The following is a 21,027-nucleotide window of genomic DNA, read 5'->3' as shown; positions in this document are numbered from 1 at the left end:
AGTAGATTAAGCTAATATAAGGTCAGTTAAACTTTAAGTTTATTATAATATTAATAAATGAATAATAATGCATATGATATTTTAAGTGCGCCTCCCAATCCTCTATTGGATGACTTGGGATTGAGCCTTCAGACACATGCAATTATTTTCTTTACGATTTATCTTTTATATTGTTTAATGAAAAATATTGCTAATTTTTATATTATTTCTTTACTGGAAAAAAACTGTTTTATGAAAAATGTGGACGAATCTTTTTCTTTGCTATCTAAATGTCTAAATCCGCTAAACACATTTAGATTTCTTAAGACTGAAGATTAACGGAATATATTTGAAGATTGTAATTTTAAATGAAATATAAATATAATGCCATATTTTATTTAATTTTGCTATTTTATATTTTTATCGTATATAATTTACTAAGTCAATCATCGTAATTAGTGTCAAGAATGGTTAAATTCTAAAATGTCGTGTAGTAATTGGGAGGAAACTTAACACAAGAATGGTTAAATTTTATATTAATTTTCTTCTCACTGTTGTAAATAACTAATTGATTTCATAATAATTAATATTTAATATCTTGTCCTCCAAACCTCTTGAACAGATCAAACAGAAATATTTTAATGAGAGTGAAAAGGATAGGTGTTCAAAATTCAAAGAGTGGCCTCAACACAAGCAACGTGGCAAAAATGCAAGGGACGTCGAAATTGAAGGATTATTAAATAAAAAAAAGGATGTCAAAATTTGACCCATTTTGTTAATTTATTATTATTATGATTATTTGAAGGTGCCTCTCGGGATCCGGTACGCTTTGTTTGGCCCACCCATTTGTGCGGGCCCATATACCAAAGGCCCATTAGGGTTTTTTAAGTTGAAAAATGTGTGGTGGTTTTGAGAGGAACGAGATGGTTAAACTATAATTTTATTCCTCTAATTTAAGCTTAATTTCATTTTCGAGTTATATCTCATAAAGTTTACGAACTCTGAAGTTTTCAAAAATCTGCTAGACTCTTTTTTAATAAAAAGATTAATAATGCGTCTGCCAGGAGTCGAACCCGGGTCTATTGCTTGGAAGGCAATTATCCTAACCGTTGGACTACAAACGCTACTTTGCTAGACACTTCTTAAAGTTTATGATGAATTAAAGCCAACATGAAAGTTTAATATTAAACACTTTTTAAAATTCAATCATCTATCAAATATCATTTTATAAATTTAAGAACCAAACTTGTAATTTTAGATTAATAGTAAGCATGTCTTATATTCGATATGAAAACGATTTGTAAAAGGACATAGACGATTTTAAGTTTTGAAAACACTACAAATACTAAATTAAAATTTTTAAAATCATAGAAATAACTTTAAATTAAATATGATACGCAATTGAAATTGAATGAAAATAAATTCGTAATTTAACAAGGGAAAAAAAAGTCAACGCGCGGTGGTGGTGGCGGCTGTACCCAGTGCAGTGAAGTTTCTGTCTTACCTCATCGCTTACTTCACAGTCTCTCACCATATCAACTTTGATAACGACTATATAATTGTCTCTCTCCTCACATTTAATTTCTTAATTAACAAACATATTGATTTACGGTATTAGTAGGGGTAGAGCCAACAAAATTTTTAAGTGCGGATGTATATAATGTATATAATTCACATGTTATTCTCGAATGTTCCACTTTGCAGAGGAAAAAAAATTATTCTAGATGATATATTAGACCTCTTTTCTAGATTAATTGAGTGTGAGCGAGATTTTAAATCAAAATTTTCTAAGTTCATAATAATGTGATAAAGTCAGGTATTAAACTACAACCATATACAATTCAAGTAGTGTGTGAGAACATATTTTGTATCGTTGTGGTGTTAACAAATCTAAAAACATTTACATTCAAATTCTTTAATCTTGAAAAGAAAAATAATTGGGTGGGTAGTAAAATAAATAAAAATGAAAAGAAAATGTAGGAATGGAGTAATGATTAAATATATGGATGTATGATCCAACCTAAATCATATAAATTAAATATAGCATAAGTTCAAATTGAAGTGCGGTTGTAAATATATATAATTTTTTTTCTTTTTTAAGAAATTGCACTTATGCTTTTTTTATAGGAGTTTTTAATATTTTTTTCCCTAGTGATATAATATTCTAAATTCATTAATAAAACACTGATATTAAATTTTTAAAAATGGGAATCTTCTTGGACCCGGGATGCATAACTGCAATACCGAACAAACTCTTAGCTCTGATTCTGATTCTTTTGTGATATATGTTTTTTGAATTATTATTTTCGGTAAATTTACCACTCTATCCTTGATGAATTCGTTTGTTTCCTTAACATCTTGTCCAAAAAGGTCGACTTAAAATTTTCATTCTTCCCATTCTAATCATTCTTATTTTCATTTCATGTTCCAAAATATAATAATGAAAAATAAACTGGGGCAGTTTTTTCTTTCGTCCTCTCCTATTTTATGAACTTACAAATTTCAAGATTAAATGTATCTTCTAATTACTAATTATTGACCTTAGCTATCCGTATTAATCAATTGAACTATGTTTAGCTACTAAATTATATTTTGGAAAAAATATTTGTGATATGTTATTTATAGTATTGATTAATAAACGTGGGTACCAAACCAAACCAAACCAATTGCCTCACACCCACTTTTGTCAAAGGCAACAAAACAAGATAGGACGGCGAGATAAAAGTGGGTGGGCCCCACCGAGTTGTTGGGCCCCAGTGGCGGCCCAAAAAGTAGGCCCATTGACTTCCGATATCAATGTCAAATGCCATCAGCAATTACGATGGACTTTAGAGAATTTATATATGATTTTTAAAAAATAAAATAATCGCCTTCAAAGTATGTTTTCAACTTTTGGAAGATTTAATAATTACTTTACTATATATATATATATATATATATTTTTTTTTTAATTTCATTACTGTATTTTTTTAGCAAAAAACTATTGTTAATAATCCTTATACGAAAAACAATTTTTGCTACAAACAATATTTAAATTTATTTATTTTTATATATTTTAATAATAGTGATTTGGAAATAGGTCCCAATAGTCAACGAAATGGAAATGAAAATTGGGTTTGCAAGTTGGAGACATAGTTCTGTTCCTGGAAGTTTCGAGACATTTCAGCCTTAATTTCCATTTTTTAATGCTTATATTATTTAAAATGTGTGATTTAGGCAGATTTCGTCCCCCTCTGCTCTGCCAACCTTTAAAAAAAGAAAAAAAATATATAGATTTTGGATTTTGTAGGAATTTTCAAATAACTAACTTTAATATATTTTAAAAGCTTCAAGATAATTTAAAGTTAGTCTAGATTCTAATTTTCCATCTTTAAAAAAGATATTTTTTTAACCTTGGATAAATGACATCAGAACATAAGATATCTTGTTTACAAAATAAATTATAGTTTCCATTGAAAAACAAAACAAAAACACAGATATTGGTATAATAATAAAATGTTTAAAATGGTTGTAAAAATTAATAACTGTTATAAACAAAATATTTGAATGTGTTGTTTTTTTTTCGTTTTAGTAGCTTTTATTTTTTTTTATTTTTTTAATATGTTATGGAGAAATACGATATGTAAGCAATTAAGATAATATATTATTGAACAGCCCATTGGAGTTCGGCCTTTTAAATAAGTTATTGGGATTTAAGTTGGGCCTTTTAATGACGTACTTCAGCCAGGTTCAAATAAATGGGCCTGCAAAAAGAACATCAAGGCCACCCTTTCATTTGATGAAAAAGAGAAGAAAATGAAAAGTCGACCACAGTGGGAGTCGAACCCACGACCTTTTGATCCGAAGTCAAACGCGCTAATCCACTGCACTATGCGGTCATCTGTGTCAATCCTTAAGATAACATACATAATATAAATTCATAAAACTTTATTTAATGTTTATTTAAATTTTGGATTAAACATTGAGGACGGAAAGTGAATATGGACTCCACACAAAAAAATAAATAAATAAATAAAAATGTTGACATTCTGCATCACTTGGACAGTGATTTTGGAAAATCAATTATTATTAAATCTTTTTTTTCAAAATCATTATTTCTACCATTGCTCCCAAATTTTAATTTCCATGGTGAACAAGTGAAGGAGACAACTTAATGTGAATAGTGGATTGCAAAGGAGGGGGAATGCTTCTGTTTATAAGATACGAAAACAAAGAGAGGTATGAAAGAAAGACAAAGAAGATGGGTCTCGTCAATAGTGTATTATTAAGGGAAGTTAAGAAATTATGATGATTATTCACGAGGATATCTCAACTTCATTATTAAACACGCAATTACTTGTTCACCGTGAAAATTAAAGTTTGGAAGTGATAAGGAGTGATTTTAAAAAGAGAGATTGAAGTATAAATGATTTTTCAAAATCACTATCTAAATGATATCTTAAAAATCAATTTACTGTGATTTTAAGTTTTCCTAAAATCAAATTTTTAATTTGATAAACGTGATAAAAAAGGGAAGTGATTTTGACGATGACAAAAGCCAAAATCACTCCAAAAAATACACCCTCGGTTATTTATGCCTTAAGAACTCAGGTTCCATACCCTTCTAAACGAATTGGACAACAAAATTTGTTCGAACATCCTTATAAATTTTCCTATAAAAAAGAACGTAACTATCTAAACATGTCCGACATTTATAATTTCAGATATTTACATTTTCGAAAAAAAAAACTTCTAATAGATATTTTATTTCACTTATGTATCTTTGTTTTGATTTTTGATTTTTGTTTTTGTTTTGTTTGTTTTTTTTTTAAGTCTTGTTACTAATAATTATGCTAATTGCCAAATGCATTTTTTTGCTCGAAAAGAAAATTGACTTTTTTTTTTCAAATAAATGTGATTTGGAAATAATAGGTCCTAACAGCCAACGAAATGAAAAGAAAAATGAAGGCAAAATGGGGACTAGGAGTTGGGATTATGCAAGTTGGAGGAATAGTTCTAGAAAGATTAAGAAATATTCTAGAGACTGCAACCTTGATATCCATTTTTTAATGCCAGTCTTATTTGCTAAAAGCGAGCATAATTCGATAGTAATTGACATATATTTACAATCAAGAAATTGTCGGTTCGATATCTCATTCCACCCACATATTGTACTAGAAAAAATACATATCTTATTTAAAATGCGTGACTTTGTAGATTTAAAATTCGGATTTTGTAGTTTTTGCAAAATATTTGAGATTTAATTTTTCAGCTTTTTTGTTATTTTGATTTTACCCTTCAAGATTTTCATTCATATATAATATGTGTGGGGGAGGGAAGATAGTCATTTAAGTTATAAAAAAGATAAACATTTTATCTAAACTTTATAAGTAACAAAACATAATTCAATATAAGAAATTGAATATGGTAAAAAAAATATATATATATATATATATATATATATTTTAGATATATCATTTACTTTTAGAAAATAAATTTTAGATATATCATTGTTATATCCACGTCCATGTGAGGTATACCATTTGTATATCAATATTCATGATAAGATATATCAATAGTATATCGAATATAACATTGTTTGGCCTTGTTAATTAAAGATATATCGGATTTTTGGGCCTTTAAATTTACTAATTTTGTAAAATCGAAAGATAGTTATTACTTTTACAATTTTCTTTTAAAATCATTATTATTATTTTGCTACTTTGACCCCGAACCAAGAAACTTTTTATCCAAAACATAAAAGATCTTGTTTAGAAAATAAATTACAGTTTTGTTTTTTTTTTTTTTTTTTGACAGCGAAAATAATTTACGGTTAGATATCAGTATAGTAGCAACACGTTTAAAGTGAACTCTAAATAGTAAATTGGTAACATTTTAACTATTCTAAAAGATATTTGAACATGTTATTGAGAAATAGATCATATATAAACAATTCCAGATAATATGTTATAAAAATGCCCGTTGGAGCGTTATAAAAAACACAGCCCATTGGAGTTCGGCCTTTTAATGAAGTTATTGGGCCAAGCTCAAATAAATGGGCCTGCAAAAATAAGGTGGAGGCCTCTCCATTTCAATTATTGGGAAAAATAAAAACTCGACCACAGTGGGAGTCGAACCCACGACCTTTTGATCCGAAGTCAAACGCGCTAATCCACTGCGCTATGCGGTCATCTGTGTCAATCTTTAAGCTAAAATAGATAATATCATAAAACTTTATTTAATGCTTATTTAAATTTTGGATTAAACATTGAAGTCGGAAAGTGAATATGGACTCCACACACAAAAAAAAAAAATAATAATAATAAATAAAAATGTTGACATTCTGCATGGCACTTGGCACCCCTTGATTTCAGGAAGTGGGCATTACTTTTCATATATTTATCTAAAAAATGATTGTTTTTTTTTTCAGAACTTTCAACTAAAATAAAGAAAGCAAATATTAAAGAAGAAATAACCATGCAGGAAAAAATTTGAGAAAACTTTTAATAACCAAAATCCCATCGAACTCTCAAATTTTCAAAACTGAGTTTTTTTTTTTTTTTTTTTTTTGCAAAGGAATAATTATTTTTTATATTAAGATTAGTGAGGGTGGTTGAATTAGTTACTTATGGTCTTTCGGAACTCTGGCTCCATTCGCTTCCAAACGAATTGGACCAAAAATTTGCTCCTTTTTTTTTATTCATCCACAATATTATCTTAATTACACGTATCAATTATTCTCAAAAAAAAAAAAAAAAGAAATTTACACGTATCAATTAAGATAACAATCCTATTAACTTCCAAATATTTAAAAGAAAAAAAAAAGTATATATTGTATCCTTTGTCCAACCTACTTCACCGACCTAAAATAATATCAACGAATTGCGATTGTTAATTCCAATTTTAAATTGATATATGAGTATATCTTTCCTATTTTAAATTCGGACTATTCTAATAATTTTGATTAATGTGTATGTGTTACTTTTTTTCTAAGCCTTGCAGGAACCTGCTCCAAATAGGGGAATATGTTCTCCATCACACCACTTATGGCTGTATTGATAATTTGAATTATGAAATTTAAATTTTAAGATTTGTTGTTCTATGGATCTTAAGAAATTTAAGAAAATTTTCCTTTTAAATTATTTAAATGACATGAAATAATAAATGGAGAATAGTTTTCTTTAAGGTACTTGATCCCAATTTTACGAGGATGGAAAATGAAATGTAGGGCGGGAAGCCATCCTTATCCCCTAATAAAACTCCTAATTTAACTATCATAGTTAATATTTGTATCGTTTATATTTTGAACTAAAGTTTATTTCGAAGCTAATAATGTGACTTGTTTCCTCTTCTGCAAAGTTAGTAAGTTAAACTATACTACTTAAAACCTCCTTCCAATTGTAAATTTGAATTATTTTAACAGTCAAAACATTAATAATTTTAACAGTCAAAACCTATGGATTTCGTTAAAGACTTTCACGTCTGATGTTATATTCTTTTAACAGGAAAAAAAAATCTCAAAATTTTATTTTATTTAAAACGAGATTATGAGTAATTTCATCTATCTTCTGTCAAAATAAAATAAAATAAAGTTAGCAATCAAACGTAATTATTCAAGAGAGAATAAACTAAAAAAGTCAAAATTTTGACTAAAATTTGACCTATGTGACACTTGGGAGCCCTTTTTTCTTTTCCAAAAACTGGGTTATTAAAATTCACACTTTGGGATTTGGGAAACAATTCCCACTAAACAATTCCCATTATTTAATAACAACAATCCATTATGTGCCAAAAATAAAAGACTATATAATAAAACACTAATTCTATGTCCTTCATGAGTTCATGTTACTAGGAGTGGTAGTAATCATGTCATATCAAAGTTGAAATAAACTTTTTCTCCAAACCCAACCCAATTAAAATCATTAAATAATATTTATCTCCGGATAATTTTTTTTTTTAATATAGAGAAACTCTATTATTTGTCGCTATTACTAAAATTTTGACAGATATTTACTTTTCTAAAAATGGTAAATTAAAAAAATTTATCTCAACATTTCTCTAGTATTATTCTTAAAAAATACACACGAAAAGAAAGAAAAAAAAATGATCAAACCAAAAATTTTGAAAGGACCCCATTAATCACATAGGCTTCAAATTATGTAATAATCACCGATTCTTTGTCAATGGGTCCCTCCCTTTTTCCTCCTCTTCCTTTTCTCTCTTTGCTTAAAAGCAAAATGGTTGCTCTCATTTCATCAGATATATCACTCTTTGTTTCCTAGAATTCTGAGATATTTCTCTTTCAAATTTCCAATCCGCAGTGATGAAAACATTGGATCTTTTTTGCAAATCCAGAGCTTCTACGGCTGTTTGTTCAAGCCTGGACCGCCGTCCGGTGGCCGCCCGTGGCTACTCCGGCAACCGGAGAAAAGGGCAGCTTCATTTCGAGAAGCACAGAAAGAGTACGAGCTGTTCCAGCGCGAATCGAAAGGATGATTTTAATTTTCGAAGAAAAAGCTGTGCGGATGTGGATGATCTGAAGAGCCCTGCTTCCGGTTCCTCTGCTCGATATCTGTTGGGGGATTCGCCGTTCATTGACTGGTTTCCGGCCGCCTCCGGCGAGGATTTTCCGGCGAATCCGCCGGAGGAGAGAACACAGAAATCTTCTTCTTTGACTCGATCGTTGACTGCGCATGAGTATCGTGGCCTCAAATCTCCTTCCTCTGTTCTTTCTCACGAATCCCCTGTTCTAAAATCACCTTCCTCGGCTCAATCTCGTCATCAGGTTATTCTATTTAAAAATTCTCTCTAAATTTTCGTCATATGAAAGTTTCTGGCTCGACCCATGTGAGAGAATTGCGTTAGAATTGAAATGGATTTTTTAAGTTTTTTGTTCTTGGTGGTCCTGTTTTAAAAGGTGGTGGTTCTGAAGGTCTCCCTGAACTGCAAAGGCTGCGAAAAGAAGGTGAAGAAGCACATCTCCAAGATGGAAGGTGAGCAAAACAAGAGAGAAAGATCATGTTTAGAATTATGAACTGATGTAGTCTGTTAGTAAAATAATAAAAAAAGTATTGATAATTTTGCAGGAGTGACATCATATAGTGTGGATTTCACGACAAAAAAAGTGACCATAATTGGGGAGGTGACCCCTTTTGGTGTACTGGAGAGCGTGTCAAAAGTGAAGCATGCTCAGCTCTGGCCATCTCCAACTTCATCAACATCTTCTTCATCTTCATCTTCAACACCTAAATCTTCTGCATCATCCCCAACATTCTGATTAACTACTAAAGCAAGCAAAAATCTTTCTTTCTACAAAAGCCCATCTGGGGTTCGTTTGTATTATGGTGATAAGTTGCAGAAGTAGTGTTTTTAAGTGTAAATTTTGGTGTTGTGTTTGCATATTTCCCTGTTGAGAAATGTTGTTGTGGATTTGAGAGAGGAATGATGATGATGATTATAGGTTGTAGTGGGAGAAAATGGAAGACATAATTAAAACTTTCCAAGAGTGAGAGAATTGCATGCGGTAGCAAAGCAATCGTGGGTGGGCACTCGAAGGAGGAAGTTGCCTTTTGGGACACGACTATTTTCTTTTTCTTTTCTTGTCTGCTGTATTTCTATTTCTGTTTAGAAGGCTCTATTTTTTCTAACATCGGGTTAATACGAGTATTTCCCACTTGTGTCTTCTTTTGGCTACTTCTAGTTTTAACATATATTATTGTTTGTGCCTCCTAAGTTTTTGGTCGAATTTGTTTGGAAGGATTTTAGAGTTTACATTGTCGGTTTGGTTTGGTTTTAGTTGGTTTGATAGTTAGCTTCGACTAGTTTGAATTGAACGATCAATTTGATTTTTAAATCATTGATCTTTTTTCTATAAGAATATTACATTAAGATATAAGCCAATATGAGCACCTCGACTAATCTCATGAAAATTTAAATTCATTCCCTCTTAATTAACCCTAATATTTCTTTGGACCAATGAGTCACCCAAAATGATTGAAGTAAGATTTTGTAAATATGACAATTTTTTAGGACAATCATCCATCAATATGTATTAGTGATAGAAGACTATTTGTGCCAACTTTTAAAATTTGTGTCGTATTTACATATCTCTACAAATATGGTCTCGATTACAAGGAAACCTTTGTTCACCCCCACCCCTATAGCCCATGAAATCTATTCGTTTCCTACTCTATATTGCAGCAAATCAAAACCGACCATGTTCCAATCCAATTTCCATTTTCCTAAAGAAAGAAGTTTAGACGAAACCTCTCTTGACCAATTTCTCAAAACTAAAAATTCGTAAACTTAAAGTTTAGATAAATATCTTAATTTTTATCACTTTATTCAATAAGAAACCCACAAAAACTCATTTTAATAAAAACTAAGTTTCACAAATTAAGTTTCATTAAAAAATCTACCGTTAGATAACTATGTCAAAACTTACAAATTAAACCAGAAAAATCAACTCTAATGTCATTTTTATCTAAATCATATCAATTATTTCATACCAAAAATATGTATTTTCTAACTCATTTGCCACAAGAATACATTCTCCGAAGATCTCTCATCTAAATACTAGATTTGCGCCAGATTCCTATATGTGCGTACATTTTTTTTCCTTCACCAAATATATTGGTTCAATCTGGGTTTGCTTTTAAAAAGTAATAATAATACTAATAATAAATTATTATTAATATTAAAAATATAAAAAAAATAAAAATCTGGGTTTGCTATTGTTTTGGGCCAGAGCTCCACCCTTGGACCGACCCAGTTCCACCCCTACAAGATAACACTCAGATGAAAGATGGGTCTAATATGAACAGAGCATATTTCGAGAATGCTCTTTTACTTTAGTGTATGATTGTGACCGTGAAGAAGCCATGGCTAACCAGACAAGGACAAGAAGCTGGAGCTTTTGCTCCCAAGTCGGTTTCAACTTTCAACTTTGCCAATGGCTATGGTGGGGTCATCTTCTTCTCTCTCTGTTTCTTAACTCTAACTTTGCTTCAAACTTTATTATAATCTTCCACACAGACACGACAAGAGCTTTTTGGGTCTTCCTCATCTCTTCCTTTTTTTGCAAATTTCCATAGGTTCGGTAACGCTGATTTTCATGGCCTAAATCTTAGGCGGCACAAAAGAAGAAAAGAAAAAGACAAAACTCACCAGAAGAAGTTAAAAACAGTGTATGTTTATTGAATTGTATATTGCTTTTATTCCACAAATATGGTCATTTGGTTCGGCGCACCATCAGAAATGGATGCCCTTTACCCCCTCTCTATATCAACTAAAAACAAACAAGAACCAAATAAACTAATCCAGATAGTTAACAAAGAAAGCACCCGATAGAAGGCAGCAAAACTTTCAAGTTTTGGTACCGACCTTCGCACTCCATTTGAATTAATGAGCCCTGAGTTGAGGTTGCCATACGCTAATTCATTGTACGAGGAATTCCTTCTTGTGATTCATAAATTACAAACCTTGCAGTGATACCAGATGCCTGTGACAGAAAATGAAAGGCAATAGGCATAACTATATTACGAAAACTATTCAGTTTCTATGATCCGTGAATCAAATTGTTACCCAAAAAAATAAAATATGAGAACAAGTTTTCTTTTATTACATAAACTGGTTATAGAACGAGGTGACAAGAAGGCAGCTGCCTCAGGTGAAAAATAATGTATTGCACGAGCATAATAGAACATACCATGAATGAGTGTTTTAATATTGAAGCATTGCAGAAATTGCTTCCCGGATCTCGGGAAAGCTGAAGCCTCACGTGTGGGACACTCTTCCAACTCTCTCCAAGGGCAGGTTTTGAAGAACCTCTATCACCACCCACCGTGTGATTTGTTACCTTTGGCATTACAATTACAAGTTACTGGAAGTAAACAAGATGAGTGCCTAATTCATTCTCTATTAGTTAAAAATGTCACAGGTAAATAGGTTATTGCCCAATTCATTCAAGTAGAAACTTACTAGTACTGCAATGTTATGTTCATGAGCTATCTTCTTCAGTAGATATCCAGCAGATATCATTAAAGCATGTCCTGTACAAGTACATACCCATCAAGCATGAACCTTATTTTCTATTATGCATATAAGTCGTATTTGAAATTTTCTTATATATAATGTATCTACTCATGCAACATTAAATTAATAACTAATGAAGTTTTTCTGGACGTGGGATTGAATATACAAGTTTAATGGAATCTGAAATGACAGCCCAAGCAAACAAGAAAGAAATGTCAAGACCAAGTCAACAAAATGGCAGATGACAACAAATACTTTCCGAAATATCTTGCATATGCACAAATATGTAATGCACAAGATACATTATTGAGTGGTATTGCCATATATTAGTATCATCTGAAGAACCTAAGAAATCACACATGTTCTTTCAATCATGCCAGACACAATATGCATTTGCAAAAGATATACAGTGACCTACGTCCAATCAAGCATACCCTGTGAACTACTTCCAGCAAGGATGGGTGTAATTAGTGAAGAAATTGAATCTACAATCAGTAACTGCACTCTGCGATCGCCTTTGCACATCTGATATAGTTCTAATTTGTTAATTGACATTTAAAAAGTTATAACGTGGTAAAATTCACACCTGAGATACATCATGCTAAATTGAACCTGGGATCTCAAACTGAATTCCAGCTCATGCAACACATCAAACATTGCAAAGATGTCGAACACAGAGTGGCATGATATACTGCTCATTACTTGTTGAAGAATGCTGTGTTCAGTCTATGAAATGGATTCAAGTGACAGAGAATTGTTAGATAAAGTTGAAGCATTCATAAAGTACAAACTTCCAACACATGTTTTGGGTACCCCATCTAAAGCAGATGCTGATTTCCAATGAACAAAGTCTGAGATGCGATGGGGCGAAAAGGAGTTCCCTGTGTCCAGGTAGAAAACATTTGCATTGTACTTCATTGCCACATTTGAAGCAGCTCGTAGGCAAACCTTGCCATTATAAAGAATTCAAACACGTCATATACAAACTAATACTGTGCATCCGTGGCATGTAAAGCAAGTAGAGAACAATAAATGAAGTTCCCAATTATAGTAATCACTTGTCGGCATGAACATTAGCACAAGGCCTAATAAGTCATTATTAATAACAATTGGAAGAGAATGACATTACTGGTGTCCGACTTAAATACCACGTTAAACTACCCATGAACCCAAAAAACTAGCAATTGGAAGAAAATGACATAACAGGTATCGACTTAAATACTATGTTCAACTACTAATGAACCCAAATGTTTAAGCGAATAGGTTACAGTAAATTTGATTATTAATTCATATTCTAATATCAAGTTTACCACAAATCCCACACGTCATAATTAAATTGTGGAAATAGCATTCATATAGAATAATTACAAACACCTTCAAATCGACCTTACCTGAGTTTTACCAGAAGAAGATGGGCCAACAATTTCCGTCAACTGTCCCTCACGTAAACCACCTCCAAGCAAAGCATCAACCCTAGTATTTCACGCGAAAACTTCTTTATCGACCACCAAAATATTGGAATCATCTTTCATGGCAGTTAAAGGAAACGCATGACTGTTTGAGCCTCAAAGTTTGTGAAATACCCTTCGCAACCAGTGGACAGAATATGCTTATTTTCTCCAGCATCTTCCAAAAGCTCCAAACCGTTCATCCATGGCTGTCGCTTAGCATCAATTATTGAAAGTACTTCGGTAATCCCCTGTTTACTCATACCGGAGATCGGGAGTTGAGTACAGTCGATGATGAGCAAGACAGTGGAAGCGTTAAGAAAATTAGAACCACGAAACGTTTACCTGCTTCAATTTCTCAGACGCAGGCTGTTGCTCAGCAAAAGCAGCTAAAACGTAGAGGTCGTGGACGAGGAAATCCTCCACTGGCGACAAAAATGGAGCCACTCCTTCAGTGACGATGGGGCTAAATTGAATCGGAATCAAACGGGACGAAAAAAAAATACCAGTGAAAATGCCGTGTGAAGAACAAAAGTTCTGGAAATTGGAGTCTATGATTGGGTACACCCGCTCCAGAGATTTCAATGGCGCCATTTTCTTTTGGCGCTCTGCTTCCAGTTTCCAGTTACCCTTTTTAGGGCCGCGTTTGATTCGAATTTGTTCTGGAATTTGATATGTATACGACTCGCTTGAAGCCCATATTTATTGAACTAAAAAAAAAAACAAAATTTAAAAGAAAAAAAACAGATTATTCATGAAAAAACTATTAATCAGAAGAGCCCAGGCCCAAACATTTTCAGTCGAGAATGGAAATTGACATGGGCTACGTGACTTGGTACAAGGGCCCAGTTATAACAAAGAAATCTTATAAGGGCCCAAAAAAACTTTGAGAAGACAAAAATAAAAAAATAGCTCTGTGGCTGCTGGGATTCGAGCCCAGGTCTCCACGGCCACAACGTGGAATCCTTACCACTAAACTACAGCCACTTTTTTGTTAAAATTTGCACTTTATGTTAACCAATTCAAATAACAATTTTTTAAAAAACCAATTAATTATGTCTTTTAACATTAAACTTGTTTTCTAAAAATCGAAATACGATTTATTGACTCCACTGCCAAAGAACTATAACACTGTTTTTAGATTGTTTGTGTTCGTTCTGTAGCGTTTTTTTTTTTTTCGGTTTACTCTTTTTCAATCCAGAAAAGAACTATGGTGGGTACTATTAATTGTTTCTCGTTTTAAAGTAAAAAAAATGTTTTTTGCCTTTTCTCTTTTATTAAAAAAATAATAAAACGAAGACATGCTAGCAATTCTTTTCGTACTAAAAAATAAAAAATTATTGTTCTCAAATTCAAAAAATAAAAAGATTATATGAAATTGAATTATTCAAATATTTTATGTTATGTCTACTTTTTGATATTTATTATATATTTCATCAACAGTTTTTCTAATTTAGATGCCTAACCATTGAACTATACCCAGTTAGCTTTTCAGATAGATTTTGAATTTTACATTTCTATGATTTAATATCATCAATATTTCTATTTACATTGCTACAACAACATGCCATCTCATGTGTATTGTTAATATCTTCATTTTTATACATTGTCTCAGCCATCAACTTTTCATTCAGTATTTATTTTTCTCTCTCTTCTCTTGATTTGAAATGAGATCTTGAATTAGAATATGAACAAGAAATCAAGCTCTTTTTAACTTATCCCATCATATAAAACCCCATTTCTTTTTCAGCAATGGGACTGAGAAAAGACCGTTTTAAGAACAAAAACAAGAGGCTTGAAAACTGGCCTCGGGCAGCATTATCTCTATCAGCAATTTTTGAAGAGTGGAGCCTACAAATCTATTCTAAATTCTACTTTGCAGCAATTTTCCAGCACAACCCCTGTATTTGGCTTTTGGAATATGCAATAAAAGGCATCACAAAGTGAAAGCTAGTCCTGCCCAGAGCTCAATATCACATGGTAAATGCAACAGAAAACCCTCCATTCATGGACTCTCCTTCATGGGGCTTGAAGCTCGGTTAAGGGGGCTTGAAGATCGGCTCACGGGGCTTGAAGATCGATTTTCTGCTGTTTGTGAAGGTGGAGGTTTCTCAGGTGCATTTCTCAGGAAGCTCCTAGCATATATCGAAGCAAATACCAAAATCTGAACATGATCGACAAACCAAAAGTTACGGTTGTGAGTTTCAAAAAGATCCAATAAATGTTTCGTGAAGGGTTGAAATCATGACTTACAGCTCCAATCCATTGTTCCCAGCTAAGAGGATGAGAAAACCACACACATGATAACATGATGCTCACCAACTTCAACCAAAAACGAGAGTATCGTTTAGCATGATAAGAAACATGGCCGTGAAAGAGAATGGGAAAGTACAAATGCTACTGAATGAGATTTAAGAGCTAACCTGTCTTGTTGTCATTATGGTGGCAAAAGTCAGAGCTCCGAAAGTGCGAATGGTGTAAGATATAAAAAATTGACTAGCAGTTGCTACCTGCGGGAGACAACATTAGCACCCTATCCCTACATTCAAGTTAATACTCTTGATAATCAAATGAATGAACAAATAACGTGAGGAAGAAAAAGGGGAACATCTTTTCTGGATTTGCATAATAAAAGGAGGGGCAGAAAGTGTTCAAACCATTAGGCATATAAAATATTGCTTGGACATGTACAACTTAAAATCTAACAGTAAAGGAAAGGTTACTCACAGTGGAGAGAAATGCGATGTCGAAGAAACAATCCTTATGGATATAAACAAAATCAATTGCAGAAACTAGATGTCCTTGTAATATGAGACCTAAATTACAAAGCAAGGTCTGAAGTGAAAATCAATTCAGTAGAAGGTAAGGAGAAAAAGAAATGGATCTTTTGTAGTTTAGATACAACAAAGTGCTATGCAGATTAAAAAGTGAAAAAATATATATATATATTTGATCAATGTTTCCAAATCCACTTGCAGATTAATCCTTTCAGCCAATTATCCTTCACAGAGGAGAATTTCAATCTCAGTGAATGAATTAATACAATGGCCTAACATCTCCTACCCCAACTTCTGTTTCCTAGTATGCATGTTTCTTTGGCCCCAATTATCTGATATAAGAAAACTGATTTTCAATCTTATGAATGCTCAGTGAAACCTTGCTCTTTGCTCCCTCCCTTAAACGTTTTATTTTTCTTTTTGATACCATTCGTAACGCCAGCCTACACATAAATCCTAGGCACAATATCCTAGGTAAGTGACCACTATCGATTGGCACCACCCAAAGTTTCTACCCTGTTTAATTTGCCTCTTGACCACCAGACAAATCCACGAGATTTCTCCTAAACATTCAATCATAGCATAGCAATCCAAAAAGTATCCTCCCCCAAATAAATGGGAATGAATCATCAAAGGATGAAGTGAGTTTACCATGTCAACAATAAGAACAGGGAACTAACCTGTCAGGCTAAGAATGCAAGAACACATAGTTGTATAGAATATTTGATTGTGTATGTCCATATCATAGCCTTTGAAAAGTTTATCTTGAAATGTGCTTGTAAAGCCATCAAATCTGTTGAATGCACTGAGTATTATAAATTTCTGGAATCAAATAAATACTTTATATATGCTTATTTTATCCACTGGTGAGAGATTTAAAATTTAATTACAATGAGCATATTATGATGATCAAATTAAAAACGCCATAACTATTCTAAACTTTACTTCCCCCTGAAGTCGTATTTGCGCAGACCACCCCAATAAATTCAAGGAGAAATAGTATCGCAAGTATGTATGTTATAATCATGGTTCTCAAACTATTCTTATTATATCTTCCACGCATTTTTTTTCACTGTTCTCCTCCCATGAGGGGAAGGGGGACAACGTTATCACATTTTTTTCTCTGTCTCTTCCCCTGTAGTTCTCCACCATTTCCCATGACAGTTCTAAACATAAAAATGAAAAATAGAAAGAAGGATAGCCTGTCATCCTACAACAACAATAGACATCACTTGGATGTGCTTTAGAAAGTCATGTAGGGGGTAATGAAGAAATCAAATATGAAAAGAGAATCGGATTCTATTTAGTGAGTTCCAAATTAATACCCAAGATAACCAATCATAAGCGAGACGCCCCAAACAGTGCTTTCCCTTCCTCTATCAAATGGACTAAGATCAGCTGATGCCTACAATTGGGGGAAAAATCAATGCATCATCTGTAAATGGATTCAGGGTTTAACATTAACAACATAAACATTAAAAAGAAATTCAGAAGTATTATAATTCTTCATTTACAATGCATTTTATATCTGATCTCCAATTTAGATATCTTCTGTACGTGTTGCCTTATTGGGATAAAAATTAAAAGTAACGTATGTATGGTAAATGGTTTAATCCAGGAGTTAGCACCAAAACCTAGATGCATGAATGAGCAGTGCACATCTTGAACTAATTTTGTGGCATATGCAGGTAAACCTTGTCACGGATCCTTCTTTACCACTCAAAAATAAATTGCATAATATTATGCATTAGATGAAGGGCATAAAAGTCGAAATACGATTTTACTAATTCCACATCTCATACATATGCTAAAGAAAACCAAAAAATCTGGTGACTACAAACAAAGCATTACCGGGTAGAGAACAAAAATTGAACAACCCAGGGTCACAAGAAGAGCCAGAAAATAGTCCTGACCCTTATATTTCTTTTGCATAATGATGGTACCCCACACCTGCATAACAATTGAGCATAACATTACAGATATCCAAATTTCCAGTTATAAGAAATAAGGGCACAACCCGGCTTGGAAAAAATGTAATAAAACCTCCAAAATTAAGTTTTATGCAGAATTAAAACAATTAGTCACTCTAGAATCTTAAGCTGGATTTAACCCAACAAAGATGCCCCTTCACTACAAATTGAAGGTAAATCAAATACTAGGATGGGAAGAATGCAAAAAAAGATACAGTAGTAACTACATCAATAAGCACTCTAAAAAATCTCACCATCACAGGTATCATTTTAGCACACTTTGCTAGAGTCTGGACAGGAAAACTGACATACTTGAGGGCCTATAGAAAAAAGCATGAAACCATCAATCAAAAATACAACTGAAGGATAAATTAACTAACAATATTTAATAGTTTCTAACAATCCTTACCTCATACTGACATGTGGTGGTCAATATATTTGTAATTGAAACAAGGCAGTACTTGTAAACTGGAGCTACAGGGTCCACCGTCTTTTTACTTGCCTAAATGTATATCATGAGAATCAATGGAAAGTCCAGAAAAGGAAGCATTAAAGGGTAAATTTTGAATGGTTAAGTTCACATAAATGCAGGTAGAATATAGCAATAACATAAGTCAAATTCTACTAGAGATTGTGTGAGGATTGTTTTTATTTTCTGGTAAGCCCTCGACATACTAACAAATAGCAGGAAGTAACAAATAACAAGCTCTTACCAGTAGTACACCCGCAGAAACTGCAGAGGTGGTGATGCGGTTACAAAAAACAAGAAACAAGGAGTGCTTGAAATATTCTTTGTTCGCCCCATATGGAACTCTCATGATCTTTTCCTGCATAAAACAGGTAATATTATCACTTTCAGACTGAAAACCTCCCACTCCCACCTTCTATTGAACAATCACTACAAACAGGATTTATCACGAAAGTGGTTCGAGCAACCCTTTTTTCCCCATCAACAAGAATCTCTTATTCTAACAACATTTACTTCATGCAAAATGGTTGACATACTAAACCTCCCCCTTCGACCACCGCACCTATAATATCCCAAATTGTGTACCCTATACTCTCTTCTTTTCCTAGAAATTTCCTTCCAAACATCTTAATTAGTTAAACATGCACAAGTAACGATGGAAGGAAAGTCATATACACAGAATATTAAAAGCTTGAGCTATCTAACCGGGATACCATAAGCACAATTTAGAACAATTTATAGCAAATGACAACAAAAATCCGATTAAAAAAAAGAGGTAAAACATGCAAAAAGATCTGCAGAGTAACCTGTAAAACTCCGTAGGTGACAAGGGTGGTCATGATTCCAGCCACCGCAAATAACCCTTTCCATAGCTTATTGTCTTTATCGCTAGGTTCGGCCATAACCCAACCACGCCCTGTTTGTTACGTTGTTCGCTTGACTTTCCGAGGCTCGAAGAACACGGATTCCATTTCTCCAAAATCAGTACGAAGAGAAGAGAGCCATAACAGGCGCAGAGCTGAAACAGTGCGAGAACTGCCGACGCGGCGGAGGATGTCGAAGATGACCAGTTAGTGCAGCGCACGACGATTTCGGATCAGAGAGCTTGTACGGGGGAGTGCGTGTATGAGAGAGAAAGGCCTAAAAAAGGGGGTCTTTACTGTTTAGCGAGCGAGTCCTTCTTCCGGCGTTTTTCTCTCCCTTTTTTTTTTCTTTTTATTATTTTTTCGTTTTGTTTTCTTTCTTTACGTTACCTCTTATGCTTGTCAATGCCTCCATGGATTGGCTATGGCGGATCCTGTATTTCATTCTGCAGACTGTGTTCAAAAAATAAATACTTGTTAAAAAATTTACAAGTAAGTAATTTAAATAAATTAGATTATTGATTTAATACATTATAATGATTTACAAATTTTCATCTTTTGAAATTACTGCAGAATAATTTATTCAATGTCGGATCTAAAACTTTATGTCAAATGGGTTAATTTGATAATTTTAAATATGTTAATATATGTTGACTTCAACCTATATATTTTGATACTATTTTGTGAGGATTTAAATTTTTTTTATATAAATATAGAAGAAAGAGAATATAATTCTAAATAATAGGTTTACGTTTTTTTTCTTATAAGAATTATTATGCTATTAATTAAAAATAATAATTTAGTTAAGATAAAAAAAATATAATATATGTATAGGGAGGGTTGGGCCGCTCATGCAAGCCGAAGTGTCAATTTGTTAACTTAAGTAAATTATTTAATAAAGTTAGTTTCAAGGTCGAAGGATAAATTGCCGTTGGGATAAATTCATTTTTTTACTCAAATTAACCTTTAATTTTAAGTTAATCTATATGGAGGGTTGGGTCGCAAGCCGAAGTGTTAATTTGTTAACTTAAGTAAGTTATTTAATAAATTTAGTTTCAAGGTTAAAATGATAAATTACCATAGGGAGAAATTCATTTTTTACTCTGAACTAACATTTAATTTTAAGTTAATGTCTGACATATTTCAAGGCACATATTTTTTGTGAGTTAAAACTCATCTTCACATATTATACTAAAAAAAACATTCAACTCTAGAACAATCATCTTTTATATTTTTTTTAATTAAAAAATGATTGTATTTACCTTTTCTGAAATGGAAGGTTAGAGTACGCCCCTTTTTAACTTATCTATGCATTAATTATCTCTGAAAAAATTGGAATGCCTACCCCTTGTTTGAGCTCAACATCAACTATTAAAAAATAAATAACAAAATAATTAAAAATAATAAAGAACAGTGGAAGGTTGGATCCCACTCCTACATTTGTTAATTACAGAAAAGGAAAAAGAAAGTTAAAATTGTGTCGTCCCCAAAATAAACTTATAAATTATT

At 32.5% G+C, this 21,027-nt stretch overlaps 3 protein-coding genes and 4 non-coding genes across 10 annotated transcripts; 1 reads left to right on the top strand and 6 right to left on the bottom strand.

Annotated features, from left to right (window-relative positions):
- Positions 1-1,031: 1,031 nt before the first annotated feature.
- TRNAG-UCC (transfer RNA glycine (anticodon UCC)) lies at positions 1,032-1,103 on the bottom strand. The gene has a single exon. It is a non-coding gene; the product is annotated as a tRNA-Gly (tRNA).
- A 2,680-nt stretch (positions 1,104-3,783) lies between these two features.
- On the bottom strand, positions 3,784-3,857 carry TRNAR-UCG (transfer RNA arginine (anticodon UCG)). Its single transcript has one exon. It is a non-coding gene; the product is annotated as a tRNA-Arg (tRNA).
- Positions 3,858-6,074: 2,217 nt separating this feature from the next.
- Positions 6,075-6,148, bottom strand: TRNAR-UCG (transfer RNA arginine (anticodon UCG)). Its single transcript has one exon. It is a non-coding gene; the product is annotated as a tRNA-Arg (tRNA).
- Positions 6,149-8,102: 1,954 nt separating this feature from the next.
- LOC111017000 (protein SODIUM POTASSIUM ROOT DEFECTIVE 1) lies at positions 8,103-9,639 on the top strand. Of its 2 annotated transcripts, none has more exons than XM_022292627.2 (3): positions 8,103-8,743; positions 8,891-8,951; positions 9,045-9,639. In XM_022292627.2, exons 1-3 carry the CDS (start codon positions 8,282-8,284, stop codon positions 9,233-9,235), a joined length of 714 nt encoding a protein of 237 aa, XP_022148319.1. In that variant the 5' UTR covers positions 8,103-8,281; the 3' UTR covers positions 9,236-9,639. The 2 variants fall into 2 exon arrangements, with proteins under 2 accessions (XP_022148319.1, XP_022148318.1); XM_022292626.2 differs by having other exon boundaries at positions 8,113-8,743; positions 8,876-8,951.
- Positions 9,640-11,130: 1,491 nt separating this feature from the next.
- Positions 11,131-14,098, bottom strand: RAD51D (DNA repair RAD51-like protein). 2 transcript variants are annotated; one of them, XM_022292807.2, is made up of 10 exons: positions 13,946-14,098; positions 13,785-13,864; positions 13,575-13,690; positions 13,383-13,464; positions 12,805-12,939; positions 12,604-12,717; positions 12,426-12,516; positions 11,938-12,008; positions 11,666-11,815; positions 11,131-11,458 (listed from the first exon to the last, which is right to left on the bottom strand). In XM_022292807.2, the coding sequence occupies exons 1-10, from the start codon at positions 14,031-14,033 to the stop codon at positions 11,390-11,392; spliced, it is 996 nt and encodes a 331-aa protein (XP_022148499.1). In that variant the 5' UTR covers positions 14,034-14,098; the 3' UTR covers positions 11,131-11,389. The 2 variants fall into 2 exon arrangements, with proteins under 2 accessions (XP_022148499.1, XP_022148498.1); XM_022292806.2 differs by having other exon boundaries at positions 13,785-14,098.
- Positions 14,099-14,354: 256 nt separating this feature from the next.
- On the bottom strand, positions 14,355-14,426 carry TRNAH-GUG (transfer RNA histidin (anticodon GUG)). Its single transcript has one exon. It is a non-coding gene; the product is annotated as a tRNA-His (tRNA).
- A 701-nt stretch (positions 14,427-15,127) lies between these two features.
- Positions 15,128-19,871, bottom strand: LOC111017055 (UDP-galactose/UDP-glucose transporter 5B). 2 transcript variants are annotated; one of them, XM_022292704.1, is made up of 11 exons: positions 19,462-19,869; positions 18,900-19,013; positions 18,596-18,688; positions 18,441-18,506; positions 18,068-18,166; positions 17,542-17,621; positions 16,897-17,009; positions 16,167-16,255; positions 15,863-15,949; positions 15,693-15,761; positions 15,128-15,603 (listed from the first exon to the last, which is right to left on the bottom strand). In XM_022292704.1, the coding sequence occupies exons 1-11, from the start codon at positions 19,555-19,557 to the stop codon at positions 15,445-15,447; spliced, it is 1,065 nt and encodes a 354-aa protein (XP_022148396.1). In that variant the 5' UTR covers positions 19,558-19,869; the 3' UTR covers positions 15,128-15,444. The 2 variants fall into 2 exon arrangements, with proteins under 2 accessions (XP_022148396.1, XP_087977347.1); XM_088121221.1 differs by lacking the exon at positions 18,068-18,166 and having other exon boundaries at positions 19,462-19,871.
- Positions 19,872-21,027: the final 1,156 nt, after the last annotated feature.

The sequence above is a fragment of the Momordica charantia genome (genome assembly GCF_013281855.1).
Source record: "Momordica charantia cultivar OHB3-1 chromosome 2 unlocalized genomic scaffold, Mcharantia_2.0 BLBB01000002.1, whole genome shotgun sequence".
NCBI lineage: Eukaryota > Viridiplantae > Streptophyta > Magnoliopsida > Cucurbitales > Cucurbitaceae > Momordica > Momordica charantia.
The sequence above is the reverse complement of the archived record's forward strand: the minus strand, read 5'-3'. Positions and strand labels throughout refer to the sequence as shown.

Bases quoted from the DNA above. Each gene is read 5' to 3' on its own strand.
- RAD51D (XM_022292806.2), bottom strand. From the start codon at position 14,033: ATGGCGCCATTGAAATCTCTGGAGCGGGTGTACCCAATCATAGACTCC. The intron at 13,465-13,574 runs GTATTTCACAAA...GTGAAATACTAG, and splicing joins CTGTCCACTGGTTGCGAAGG to GGTTGATGCTTTGCTTGGAG. The intron at 12,940-13,382 runs GTAAGGTCGATT...TATAATGGCAAG, and splicing joins CTTCTTCTGGTAAAACTCAG to GTTTGCCTACGAGCTGCTTC.
- LOC111017000 (XM_022292626.2), top strand. From the start codon at position 8,282: ATGAAAACATTGGATCTTTTTTGCAAATCCAGAGCTTCTACGGCTGTT. The intron at 8,744-8,875 runs GTTATTCTATTT...CTGTTTTAAAAG, and splicing joins CGGCTCAATCTCGTCATCAG to GTGGTGGTTCTGAAGGTCTC. The intron at 8,952-9,044 runs GTGAGCAAAACA...ATAATTTTGCAG, and splicing joins GCACATCTCCAAGATGGAAG to GAGTGACATCATATAGTGTG.
- LOC111017055 (XM_022292704.1), bottom strand. From the start codon at position 19,557: ATGGCCGAACCTAGCGATAAAGACAATAAGCTATGGAAAGGGTTATTT. The intron at 18,689-18,899 runs GTAAGAGCTTGT...ATATACATTTAG, and splicing joins TTTCTGCGGGTGTACTACTG to GCAAGTAAAAAGACGGTGGA. The intron at 15,604-15,692 runs GTAAGTCATGAT...GATCATGTTCAG, and splicing joins GGGAACAATGGATTGGAGCT to ATTTTGGTATTTGCTTCGAT.